The sequence below is a fragment of the Sceloporus occidentalis genome, unplaced genomic scaffold (assembly GCF_023333645.1).
Source record: "Sceloporus occidentalis isolate IW3139 unplaced genomic scaffold, rSceOcc1.0.p SCAF_2, whole genome shotgun sequence".
Classification (NCBI taxonomy): domain Eukaryota; kingdom Metazoa; phylum Chordata; class Lepidosauria; order Squamata; family Phrynosomatidae; genus Sceloporus; species Sceloporus occidentalis.
The window spans coordinates 98,308,765-98,322,745 of NW_028316982.1; the positions used below are offsets into that span (position 1 = coordinate 98,308,765).

The 13,981-nt window shown below is 40.6% G+C and overlaps 1 protein-coding gene across 1 annotated transcript in view; it reads right to left on the reverse strand.

The window, feature by feature from the left end:
• Positions 1 to 10,695, reverse strand: part of LOC149318748 (oncoprotein-induced transcript 3 protein-like) — a 52,694-nt gene extending 41,999 nt beyond the window's left edge. The window contains exons 1-2 of the mRNA XM_089510387.1: positions 10,612 to 10,695; positions 6,191 to 6,565 (exon numbers count right to left, since the gene is read on the reverse strand). Coding sequence (XP_089366513.1) covers positions 6,191 to 6,565; positions 10,612 to 10,663 — 427 coding nt within the window. The 5' untranslated portion in view covers positions 10,664 to 10,695. The remainder of the gene's footprint in view (positions 1 to 6,190; positions 6,566 to 10,611) is intronic.
• Between the last annotated feature and the right edge of the window lie 3,286 nt (positions 10,696 to 13,981).

Sequence of the window (13,981 nt, forward strand, 5' to 3'; positions counted from 1 at the left end):
CCATGGAAGGGCATTCTATAACTGGGGTGCCAGAGCAGAGAAGGTCCTCTCTGATGTCCTCCAACAGCATATTGCTGGACATAGAGGGAGGGCCCCTCCAGTACATGGCCCCAGGGAACACTTAACCACCCTTAAATGATCCGAGTAAGAACTTTATTCTGATTCATGATGTTACTCTTGAAATGTGTTTTTGAGCTCCTCCAGATAAAACAGATGATGATGATGATTTATACTTTTATGGTTGTTTGTTGTAGACCCTCACGTATTCCTCCTTAGTGGCATTTTGCCTGATCTATTGAAATTTCTTGTAAATTATGATAAAGGAAAAAAGACAAATATGTTGGCAGATTGCACTATTTCTTGTGTAGTTCTTGGGTTGGTACACACACACACACACACACACACACACCATGATGTTTCAGTTGCTCCACATTGTTTCCTGACAGTTGCAGCACTGGCTGAAACATTTCATTCCTACTGTTGAGTTGGTTTTCTTTTTATTCTGAAACATTTCAACAGCAATAGCAAGTACATTTCTATACCGCTTATCAGTGCACTTAAGCACTCCATAAATGGTTTACAATGTATAAACTAACTGACTCCAACAAGCTGGGTACTCATTTTAGCAACCTTACGCTGAGTTGACCCTGAGCCCCTGGCTGGGATTGAACTCACAACCTTGTGGTTTGAGTGAACAGATGCAGTACAGGCATTAACCACTGTGCCAACAGGGATCTCTTTCACTCCTTTGTTTTTCTAATTTTTAAAAAGTTATAATGTGTCAGTGTATCAGTGAAATCGTATGTTTGCATTACAGTATCCACAGATTTTTATCCATGGATTCAAATATCCGTGGCTTGAAAATATTTTAAATATATATAGATTCCAAAAAAGGAAACCTTGATTTCCCCATGTTATATAGGGACACCATTTTACTATGCCATTATATTTAATGGGACTTGAGCATCCATGGATTTTGGTATCTGCAAACCCCAGCAGATATCAGCAGCTCCACTGTACAACATTTCAACTCTAAAAAGAAAAAATTAAAAGATCAGAGATGAGAAAAATTGCACTTCAAACTACAGTTCCACCTCAGCAAACTACAACCTGGTTTTAAAAGAACTTTGGAATAACTCTAGCACAGATCCAAGAAATCACTACAAATAGATCCCAAAACAAATAGAACATGTAGACACACAGGCAACAATGGGCAAAACACAGCAAAACCTAGCAAAAACTAAAGAGCTATATTGAAATCTGGAAGAGCCCTTTGTTATGCTCTGTCTATCAAAGAAGTCATAGGCATAGTCAGTTGGGTCTCTACTACTAGGCAGATGGGTTATGGAGCAAGTTGGCATCATGGTCAAACACTAACAAATACCCAGTGACATAAAAAAGTTGATTTCTATTAGCAACCCTGCGTAATGCTTGTTGCGTTAGCTTGGCAGTTTGAGCTTCGAAAAACATATAAAGGCTGTGAATAGACTGGAAGAGTGAAGTTTCCTCTGTTGTTAACCATCTTATACAGTGGTGGTGGATTTTTTCAAAGACAACAGCAGTGATACCACAACTAATGCATGTTAGTACTGCGTACATAGGAGTAATGGTGAACCCTCTTGCAAGAACACCTCACCAAGAAAACCCCAAGATGAGACAATCCAAAATGAAACAAAATGTAGGGTTAGGACACAAAGAGTGGGTGAAAATGCCAGAACAGAAAGCAATTACAAATAGAGATGTGGGAAAGAGCATCACAGAACACAGTAATACGGGATGCCATACAGCAGACATATTTTGAAATAAAACGAAAGTCCAAAGCTATGGTACACAGTTTATAGGTGCATGGAATGTGAGAAGTATGAGTCAAGGTCCTGGAACTATACATAGTTCTGAATAGGACAACTATATTCCGAATACTTTCATTCTGGGGAGGTGCAGAGCTTTGGGGGTGTGTATGTTTTAAACCTATATATCCCAGAACCTCCCAACTAACAAAGCCATCCTAGGTATTATGGAAGCTGGAGTCCAAAGAGTAATTTCCTTAGTGTTAGGCTTCTCATACCCACTTTTTATGTTATGAACGTTTATTTTATGAACACTGGAGGCGATAATCATGATTTGCAAAACTGTGCCAGCCAAAATTCCTTTGCCCAGCAGACTGTTGAAGATGTAGGTGCCCTAAAAATGAAAGGCCAGCTGTTCCTGAGCATCTTTGACTCTATTGATTTGGTATATTTTAGCACCACCAGACCCCATAATCTGTGCAGCCTCAGCCTGATAAGTCTATGAGCAAGAAGGGAGGAAATCAATACATTTATCTTGCAAAGGAGGAAAAAGCATTTTCCAAGGTCAAACATTTATCTAAAGGTGACATACAGTTTGCATCTTTCTTCTTTTTATAAAAAAGTAAGAATCAGATTTTCCATGCCTTTGGATAGTTTAAGAACTCACAGGTTTTATGACCCTGTGACATGGTATTGCACACTGCATAAATCAAACTGACACCATTCTTGTATCAAAGCTGGTCTATGGCTACTGCTTTAGGTGGGAACCAGAACAGAAGACTGCAGTTGCCACCTATGCACTTAAAAAAAAAAAAAGATTATGTGACTGGAAAGGGATTTTTTATTCAACGTTAAGAAAACAAATTCCTTTGTTTTTAGTGTCATCTTAAATCAGTCATTTCGAGGAGAAAAGCTTTTCTAGAGAATGTCAATCAATGCAGCCCACTTGTTCGGAGTGGAACACAAGCCAATATCTCCAGAACTAGTTTGGGTGCTTCTCTGTCATCCTTTCCCATCATGATGGGCTACTATCTCCTCTCATTCCCTCTTAGTATGGGCACTAGGCCTGCTGACTGGGAAAGATGGGAAGTTAGAAAGGAATCCTGTAGCACTTTTGGGACTAAGAAAAAGAAATATCTAGCGTAAACTTTTGTTGACTCCAGTCCATTTCATCAGATGCATGGACTGAAAGCCTCTGTGGACAGACATAAATACCAATAGTGTGTGTAGGGGAGAGATTGTAATATAAATATAAAACAAGTAGAATGGTGTTGGGGTAATAAAGTCAGTCTCAACAATAGTCCTAAAGAGAAGCTAAAAAGACAAAGGTTTTACAGACAAGTGACGATGAGCAGGTAAAAGTATGAACTGCAGTGATATGGGTACAGGACTATTAAGTGTTCTGGGAAAGGTGTGATGACCTACAAAACTGGCTATGAATTCCTTGGATCTGAGTTATAAGAAATCACTAGATCAGACAAAGTGCCTATAATGCAGCAAATGGTTTGCAACCATCACCAAACACTATATGGGCCTGAAAATCAAGTGCTCACATGATTACCTGATAAACCTGTTTTCTGTGGCATTTGGTCTATGTTGTTTTGGTGGGTTTTCAATAACATGTTGTGCTGGAGAGTCTTGATTTTAGTGTGTGTGTGTGTGTGTGTGTGTGTGTGTGTGTGTGTGTGTGTAGAGGAAGGGAATGGCAGAAAATCCTCTCAGACCAAATCTTGCCAAGAATCCCAGTAATAGATTCACCTTAGGGCTGTCATAAGTCACAAATGACTTGAAGACAAACAGAGAACTAGGGGTGTAGCCACACTGCAGAATTAAAGTGATTTGGTACCACTTTCACTGCCATGCTTCTATTCTACAGAATCTTGGGATTTGTAGTTTGGTGAGGCACCAGAGCTCTGGTGCTGAATATCTTGCTAATCTACAAATCACAGGATGCTGTGGCATAAGTCATGGCAGTTAAAGTGATGTCAAATTGCGGCTACCCTCTTGGTCAAATGTGTATGTTTTGTGTGCGTTTCTCTCATCCCATCTAGAGATGCAAACGTTTCCTTAAAAAAGAAGGTCATCATGGCTGTTCTATGGACATTTATAAAGTACAGTAGTAGGACAAACACCTCCTTTAGGGAGACAGTGCAAAGGGTAAGGTTTGATGCAGCCTGAGCTTTCCCATTCACACTTGAGCAGGTCCTCCTCAGCTGATTGTAATGCACAGGAGGGAACTGCTTTCCAGGAGAAATAAATTACTAAAAGGATTTCTCAATTATGAGCTATAAATACCAGTGAGTAACACAGCAGGAAGCCATTAACTAGGTTGCCTGGGGATGTAAAATTAAACTGGGAAGTCAAACTTTAAATTTCTATATGAAGTCAGGGGAACAAGGTTTGCCCTTTTCATCCAATGTTTTGTTTCGTTGGTGGCCAGATATGAAAAACCTCCTCTGTGAACTCAGCAATTCACGGAAGGCATTTTTCATGCATGGCACCAAAAGTACCTTAGAGTACTGTAAGGGGAATGAAAGCAAGACAGAGCCACTTTGAAACTGGATTTATGTTCTAGGCACTGTGGATTTTGACATCTCTGTTACAGAGATGCAGAATGTGAAAAGGAGCTTTTGTTTACTCCTTGTGAAAGAAAAAGTAAATGCAATGAGAGCTCTCTCTGAAGTATGCCTTATTTTTGTGCTATTGACTAAGCTCAAATATTCATCACTCCCTGGACTGGTTTGGACTACACAATCAGGGTAATGGCATATGTTCGGTCCCTTGTATCCCTACTGTGTAGTTCAAAATTCTTTCTGGGCAGAGAATCCAATCTAAAGATATTCAAGACCATGTGGGTTAAGATGATCACCAAGGAGGAACTGCATTGCTAGGACTCAGCTAAGCAGCATTATAATTGGTGTCTGGAGTTTCATTTCTGGCTTCAGCTGCACTGCAGAATTATAGTTTGACACTGTTTTAACTGCCATAGCATAATGCTATGGGGTCTTGGGATTTGTAGCTTTATGAGACATTTAGCCTTCTTTGCAAGAGAGCTCTTGTGCCACAACAAACTACAAATCCCACAGAATGAAGCTGTGATAGTTAAAGTGGTGTCGAAATGCATTAATGCTGCAATGTGGCAGCAGCTCCTGCCATTAGGGCCCTGATTTTCGAACATGGAAGTACTGTGGCTTACCACTCACTCAATTAATCACTTTACTTGCAGCCCACCTTTTTTGTATACCCTCCACATGTGGGTATGCAACTTCTGAGTGTGATTAACATGTCAAAAGTTATGAATAAGGACAGACAAGCCAGAAGAGGCTGAAGTGATCCTGAGTCTATAGGGAAGGGCTACTTTCTGCCCCCTCCTCTCTCCTGCTGAGTTAATTGCATGCAAACCACTTTTGCACTTTGAGCCAGTTTGCAGTAGTTGAAGTCATCCCCCATGGGCAAAGAGGAAAAGGGAGGAGAAGAGAGAAACTGGGACATTTAAAAAGTAGCTGAAAAAGTCTGATGACAGAGAATTATCTGGGATTGTCCCTGACAAATTGAGACAGTTTAGCGTATGCTTTCCCCCAAAAGTCGAATTCAAGGCAATTTATGAGTAGGGCTCAGAAATGATACATCTCTCACTACCAAAGAGGTACTTTTGGATATATCACTACAGTACTTCTGTTCCTATGGGATTGATCTGGGGATGTCTGGAGTATGGTATTTTGAGGGTGGGGGGCAGTCAGACTAGATTAGTTCTGCTAAATTTGCAGCCTTCCTGAGTAGCGTGTCAGCATCTTCTGACTTCCTGAATCCTCGGTAAAGATTTTCCTATATAGCAAAGAGAGCTAGGTTTTAAGACCTTCAGAGGTGGGAATAATAGGTACCACTCTGGTGGGAAGGTAAACAGCGTTCTGTGCAATCATGCTGGCCACAGGATCACAAAGTAGTCTCTGACAACACTGGCTCTTCAACTTAGTAATGGAGATGAGCACCACCCCATATGGTCAGACACGACTTGACAACATTGTCAACAGGAAATAGCTTTATGTTTAGGTGAACATCACAACCCATTTTTGCCAAAAGACTGATGTTTGCAGAGCAATGGTGTTACCCCCCCCCTTTTTTTTTAGGGTTTTACTTGATGTTGTCCACATCTTTCATGTTCCCTTTGGGGAAAAACCACTGGGGAAAAGATTATTTGTGTATATGTAGGAGTTACACACAGAAGGATGACATCAATCAAACACACAGAGCTGTGTTTGCAATGTAGAAATGGCCAGTCAAGAATAAATGATCAAGTGACTTCCTGATCATCAAAAGCATTATGGCTCCCTCAAACCAACTTCCCTCTATACACTTTGCTTAAAGAAATGTAAGAGAAAGCAGAGTTACACTGGTTCACTTACGTCCACAGTAGGCATGGTAGCAGACACTGGGCTTGGTTAAATGGTAGACATAATAGCCCCCTGGGCATGCCTTTACTTCAACCGTTGTGTTCCACAGGCAGCAGTTTCCATTGAAGGTTGCACAAGCTTGTCTTTGGACAATGCCATCTGACTCCTGAGGGTGGCTGCCATTCAACCAGATTGGGGCATGAGTTCCACAGTGGTTCTCTGGGATGCAGAAGGTAGGCATGGCATCACCAGCCATCCCTGTGAAGCGATACCACTCTCCATCAACATGGCTGTCACACTCAGGTTGGTCGATAGAACCATTGAACTGGTTTTCAGTGTTCCTCCAAGGTTCATTCAGACTGATGTAAGCAGAGCAAGGATCAAGAGCTAGAGCACAGAAGAGGGGAAAAAAGAAGAACCCAGTGATGAGTGACATAATGCAACTAGATATGCCAGAAATCTGCAGAGAAGGATGCAAGAAATTAAGGTTAGGAAAAGACTAATCCTTAAGAAAGGGACAACCACATTCTTGTGGCCCATTCTGTTGTTCACACCAAGGGTAGGAAACTTGCTTTGCCTGATGTTTTGACTTGTATTGTTACATCAGTTATGGTTTCTGGTGATCCTATTATATGGTTTTCTTGGCAATGTGTATTCAAAAGGAGCTTATTGCCTTTCTCTTAGAGCCCATTCACATTATAGAATTTATATTCCACTTAAATTGCCATGGCTGCATTCTACAGAATCCCAGGTCTGGTAGTCTGGTGCAGCAGTAGAGGCCTTTAGCTAGGAATTCTTGATACCCTTTTCTAAACTGCAAATTCCAGGCTTCTATAGGATGTAACCATGGCAGTCTAAATCAAATTATAATGCTATAATTCTGTAGTGTAAATGGACCTTTTGGGCATTATCACACCAGCCTCATCTCTTGGAGCAATGGTGTTATGAAAGGAAGCAGGAACGTACTGCTTTGAAAATGTTTTCGTATCATATCTGTCTTCTTTTGCACACCTGTACTGCTTTGAAAAACCTATGGATGTGATAAGTCTCTTCACTGCAGTTCCAGCAATACAGCAGTCAATGTCATGAAGGGGCCTGATTCTCTCCCACTTGCTATTCCAAACCAGGCTTTGATGTAAAAGGCTTGGTTTTGATGTAAAATATGCAACACTGAGAAATTTAAAAAAATGCAAAATCCACAAAAGAGTGATGGATTTACTGTCCAGCCAAAGTCCAGAAAACACATCATGCAAGCTTTCGAAGCTCCCCATGCTTCTTCATCAAGGAAAAGATGTTTAAAAATCATACAGGAGACGAAAAGTGAGGTTGTTGGAGTCACAGGCCTATATTTTGTATCAGATGTTGTTTCTGTTGTAGTTCAGTTGGTTGCAAAGGATCTCTATCCAGGCAGAGGCTGTATTTCATACAAAATGTAGACCTGTGATTCTAACACTAGCCAGTTACAAACCGGCACTTGGGACGTCTGCAGGACGTCCCATTTTAAAAAAGGGGCGTCTCTTCTAGACGCCCCTGGGTCTAATACGGACTCTGTCCGTACAATATGGTGCCGGCCGTTCCACACGGCCGGCGCCATCTTTACATATCGGACGCTGTGCGTCTGAACGTGTTGCGGCGCCAGTGACGTCGCGAATGCGCCCCTGGCACCTCACGACGTCACAGAGGCACCGCAGAAAGAAGCTCCATTTTGGAGCTTCTTTTTTGCTCCGTAAGGGAGCCGCGCGATGTGGCTGCGACGGCTCCCTTACGGAGCAAACGGTGGCGGCGGCAGACCGCCTCAAAGCGGCGGTCTATAACCCGCCACTGTTGCGTTTCTTCCCCTGTGTGATTTTTAAAAACGTTTTGTTGCCTGATGCAGACACTAGTGGAGCTTCAAAAGCTCGCACAATGTGTTTTATGCATTTGGGTTGGTCAATATCACTCTTTTCTGGTTTTTGGATTTTATTTTATTTTGCTGCATTGCCCCTGAATATGCAGCACTGAATCACACCTGAGCTTATTGTTTCCAGCCACTGCAGATATGACAAAACTGACCATGTGCTGTTTCTAGGTCAAGGGAACCTTATGCATTGCCTTCAACTGTAGTTCCTCCTCTCACTGCTCCTTGTATGTCATCTTACAGCAGCATTTTCCCAGTTAGTAATAATGAGGAGCTGTTGCATTTAAGCAAGGGATCTTTCTTAATCAATCATTTAATCAATTGTTTTCTTAATCAAGCAAGGAAGCGTCAGTGACTGTACAGGGAACTACTGTATGTAGGTAGGAAGGACATCTGAGATGACCTATTCCTAAAAAGCAGAGCTTCAGAAAACTCTGGAAAGATTGCAAGCGGAAGCTTCGGGAGAGAGAAAATGTAATAAAAATATTCATTTCACTTTTCATCAGGGCTGTATTTAATCTTCTGCAAGCAGCTTCTGCAGCAAAGGTTTGCAGCTTAAATCTTTGCATATATTTAACACCTGATTAAGCACCAGTTAACCACGACTGGCCGGGTCCACCATTAAAGCAGGATTTACGATAATATTTTTCTGAGTAAGGCAAATTCATTACTTTTCACTATACGAACACTAAAATATCCAACTGCTCTGATTAGGCACATCAGAACTGAGCAAAAAGCATTTTCCTTCTTTTTGAGATTTGATCTCCCACTGGGTATTTCAGCCACTGTTGTATCATTTAACCTAAATTTTAGGAAATGTGAGATATTGTCAGCAGCACTGTTCTAAAACAAGGATACGTTTGGACCTAATGAGAAAATACCCAGTATAGAAATGAACAGTGACAACTGATTGCTTATAGTTTTGTTTTGGGTTTTTTGAAGGAGGAGTATTGCCTGTGATTATTTTGGTTGCAATTCTGCATCTCATCTATTTCTACTGTTCCAGCTGTATGAGTACTATTGCTTAGGAAGCCAAAACAGTATTATCTCATATACAAGAGGGATGTACTGAGAAACAAATCTTGAGTGAGATAAAATTGAAGTGTGGATTGGACAGCATGTAGTGATCCCAAAAGGGGACTGAGGATGCTTGTGGCCACAGAATGTGGATTGACTCTTGAGATAAGAGGCAGAAAATTGGAAAAGATTGGGGACAGAATGGAGTATCCTGGAGAAGAGTGTGGCAGGCAGGCTGGCTGGCAGCCCAGGCAGGAGCAAGCCATATTTGTTGCAAGCCCTACAAGCACTCCTTCTCAGGTCAACTGAGATGAAATGTGTATGTCTGTGCGCACACACCTATGTTGGTTAATCAATTTTCTTCAAAATTCACCTGTCCCTCTGCCACTGCTGAGACAAAAAAGTCAAGAGTGGCTTCCCAAGATCCAAATTCTGAGTCTTTTCCACAAATGTTCTCTAAGGATGATACAGGATGAGGCTGTGGACATTACTTGCCCACTGCATTCTAATATTGCCTTTTCTCAGTACCTTCCCCTGCCATCCACAATTTGATGTTCAGTTTCTGAACCCAAATATGTTCCATGCTTTCATCCTATCTACTGTTTGAAGTGTCTCTTCCTGAGCATAGTCCTTGAGTAGAGTCTGCATGAGTATTTCCATCACCTCCCATCTTTCATTCCCTTTTAGTCATGAAGTCCAGCGCCTGGGACTTAACTTGGGCCATTCTCTGCCTAACTTATCTCACTGGGTTCTCCCCAACACAAAGGGAGAACCATCTTAAGATCAAAGCCATCATCTAGGATTTACTTATGTAAAAGTCAGCCTACAGCATCTCATGTCAACCTACAGCATCTAATGAAGGAGACATTACTATAATGAATTGAGGTTTAGGGATTTGTGACATTTACACAGAACTCATAATATCTGGAGGGAAGAAACCACATTTTCCCACAAATACAAAATTTAGTGCTGCCGTGAAAACTCAAGATTTGCAACCTTACCTCTAGACCAGTGTCTAGAAAGGTTCATTTCCCAGACTACAACAGGAGTCTCTGGGAGACATAGTGTGAGAATGTGACTTTTCTGAGTTCTGCTGTAGACTGCAGATTCTTTCATCCTTAGTATCATATGTGCACTAAAATGTAATTGGCTAAGAAGACCTGGACATCACCAGTACAAGCTTCTAATAAATAGTTTAGCATCTACTCACCCACTGTATTCTCCTGTAAGGGCTGTGCTTTGGCACGGAGGCAGAAGGACAAAATGAGAAGCAGAAACATCCCCCTCTGACAAAGGCAGTGCATGCTAACAAAATAACCTTGTTAAGTCCACAGAATGGATTCACCAGGATGTATCTCCAGTCTGGTATGTTTTGGAGTTTGGAACCAAGCTCACATGAAGAAAGAGACTGTTCAGGAAACTTGGGGCTTTATCAGAGGAAAAGGATGAGGGGATATTGAGAGGTTTTTTGTAGCCTTGACCTGCCATTTAGAGACAAAGAGGACTATTTTTTTTTTACCTTCACCCATTTGGTGTGTTTTCAAACCCATCCTCCAATTGTTCTCTTGCATTCCAGTGGCACCTCTTCTATCTTATCTGGAAAGGGTGACCAAGGAAGGGCTACACAGACATCCTGTGGAAATGGGAATGGGAAGGAAAGATGGGTCATATTATCATCATTTTCATTTCCCCCCATTCTGTTTCCTTAAATAAGGAAAGGCATAGCAAGGAGATTCTTGCTCAGAGGAACTAGTAGACGAAGGAACAAAGTTTCACCCTTCAAGCATCCAAAATGGAAAAGAGCCATATGAATGTGGAATATTTCAGATGAGGGGAACACAACTGGATCCCCTCATCTGAAATTAGATTAGTCAAGTTGAACATGAGTCAACAGTGTGATGCGGCAGCTATAAAGGCCAATGCAGTTTTAGGCTGCATCAATAAAAGTATAGTGCTTATCTTTAGATGCTTGATGGTCCTCCCTCTCGTCATCACTCCTTCTGAGTCTAAACCTGTTCAGCATCTGATGTTTTCTGCATACAAGTTGAACAAGTAGGATGATAGGATGCAGCCTTGTCTGACCCTTTTTCTAGTTGGGAACCATTCTGTTTCTCCACTAAATGTTCTCCAAACAAGAAAATACAATGTTTAAAAGCATTTACACTCACTTGAACGTTTAGGTTTAATCTTGCCAGTTCATGCTGCTTTTGCCCTGGCACTGTCTCCCTAGTACTGGGAGCATTTTCCAAGAGCTCTTAAAACTTCCCCAAGCTTTACAGTTGAAAAACTATGCCAATGAAAAGTTATATAAAGAAAAGAATTCGGCTGGGTTAATGTACTGCATAGAAAGATGGCATAGTGGGGAGGCATCAGTTTTGATAATAACTTTGCGTACAGGGGCAGGAGACTTGAAGTAATGTTGCACTGAAAAGTACACCAAAGACCAATGTAATGACTAGAGCCGAAACATGGTCCCTTGGGATATTGTGAAACTTTGCTTAAAAAACAGTGGGGGAAAGGGGAAGCCATTTCTAATAGGTATCAGCCCCATCTGAAAGCTTATCCCACCCTAAAGTTTCCCCCCTCTATATATAGTTTTATCTTTTCAAAATATGTTTTATTCTTTTAATAACTATCTGTTTTAATACCGTAATAATTTAATTCCTTTTTAATGTACATTTTGTTTTAATGTTTTTAATTGAGTCCCAGTCCTGGGGAAAGAGCGGGATACAAATAAATATAACAACAACAACAACAATGTTTGCCACATGAAGCAAAAGCCTCATAGCCACATATTAAAAGCTACATGGTAAAGACTGATATACAGAGGATAAGAACAAAGAACTGAAACTCTCGCTGCATAGCTATTAAAGAGAATCTTTGGCTTTGGGCTCCCACAAGATAAACTGCCACTGAAGGGTGACAGTGCCGCATGTCAAGGGAAGTTATATGCTGTCATATTTACTTGGAGGCTGATGTATTCTACGATTCATGATCAAATAAAAAACTGACAAGTTTCAGCTTCAAATTTCTGATGTGAACTACAAGGACATATAAGAATATTATTTCCTGGCCATTTATTCTTTCTCTGCCAATTCCAGCTCATATCTGCTGCCTAATGTTATTCATTTGGACACTAGTTGCTCCCTCTGTAGATGATCAATGAGAAGCTATTAAAACAAGATGATCAGTTTATGTTTGCCCTGCACAGAAGACAAAAAGACCTGGAAAGAGATTACCCTCCATCATAAGTTGTTAGCTTGCACAAGACTGTGGAGTTTCTAGCCTCCAGTGACTTGTCTTGCTGCATTAAGGATTAACATTTGAAATACTTCTGAATAAGCAGAAATGTATGGTATATCACAGGAAAAGAGCTAGCAAGACATTTCTTGTCATTAAAGTGAATTTTCTAACCTACCATTGCTTCTAACTCTCAAACAAGCAGCATTTATTTATTTCACTTTCATATATACAATTCAGTATACAGTATTTATTTACTATATAGACTCAAGTCTAGTAAAAACATTGACCCCCAAAACCTGAGTCGACTTATCCACAGGTCAATGTATGTACTGTATTGTAACTCTTATGTACAAAGGACTCATCCCCTGGTGAAAGGTAAGAGTATAATCTGTCCTGGAAGCACTGATCCTGCTCTACTCTCTCATCCATCCAGCCTTTAGTATAAGCACAAAAAGTTAATGCCTGCTGGAATTTTGTAAGTTTTTTGGCACTGTTTTCCTCTGCTTCATTCTTTAGGTCCTTTGTTACATGCCCCTAAGTTTTACCCTCAGTTTATCCATGGGTCATATATGAAAATTCATAATTTTGGCCTCAATACCTGCCTTTGATTTATACATAAGGTTGACTAGTATTCGAGTGTATATGGTAGAGACCCAGCATGGAGTAATGGTCTGAGAGCTTTACCATACAAGGCTATAAAAGTGGAATTTTAACAGGATAAAAGTGGGCAGGTCTCTCTCAGACTCAGAGGAAGACCAGGAAGGCCCTGAACATGATACAGTCAATTTAGGATTGGCATAAGTGAGAAATGATGAAGGCACACAACAGCTTCAAAACAGATAGCTTATGTAAAATAGAGCAGCTATAGTTTAGCCAGTTTAGAAAGTTACTTTTAAAAAGCAATTTGTCTCAATTACACATGATAGAATTTGTAAAGTAATCCATACATTTACTTGCTACCAGGTTTGAACAAGTGTGTGTGCGTGTTACTTGGGTCATGCTTGCTACTTTGGACTGCTTTTTAAAAAACTTTTCAAAAACTGTTAGCATCGATAAGCAAAAGTTATATAACTTTAAAAGTTGCTGTCAAAGTGCTGTAAAATTACCTTTAAACGTAACAATAATAAAGTAACTGATAATGTTACTCATTACACCAGAGAAGCTGCCGGCTTTCCTCTTGTTTTACTTTTGAAATGTAACTTTATTTTGTCTCCTAAGATTAACCCTATTACAGGTAATTACATTTCTTTTCGCTCATTACTTCCAAATACTGAATTTCTGCTTGCAGGTTTGCAAGAGATGCAGTCATTTGCTGGTGCCAGTTTTCTCACTGCAGTCTGCTGTACTGGAACAAGTAACGGGAAATTTTGTAAGTCCTATTTTGATTCTCCAATTTGCCAGGAAGCCATAGGAAGCATTCCTTTTCTATAATCTTTCCTACCAAATATAGTCTCAAGGGGGGGTGGGGGGAAGAAGAAAAATAACACTTATCATGGATGATGTGAAACTGTCACACATGGCTAGTCCCTGCCTGCAGTTCACTGGAGGTTGCTTAGTATAGATAAGCTTGGACATGCTTCCAAGATTGATAGCTGGGGGTCAAGGAACTAGGAAGACTACATTTTGGTAAACAAGTTACAAGAATC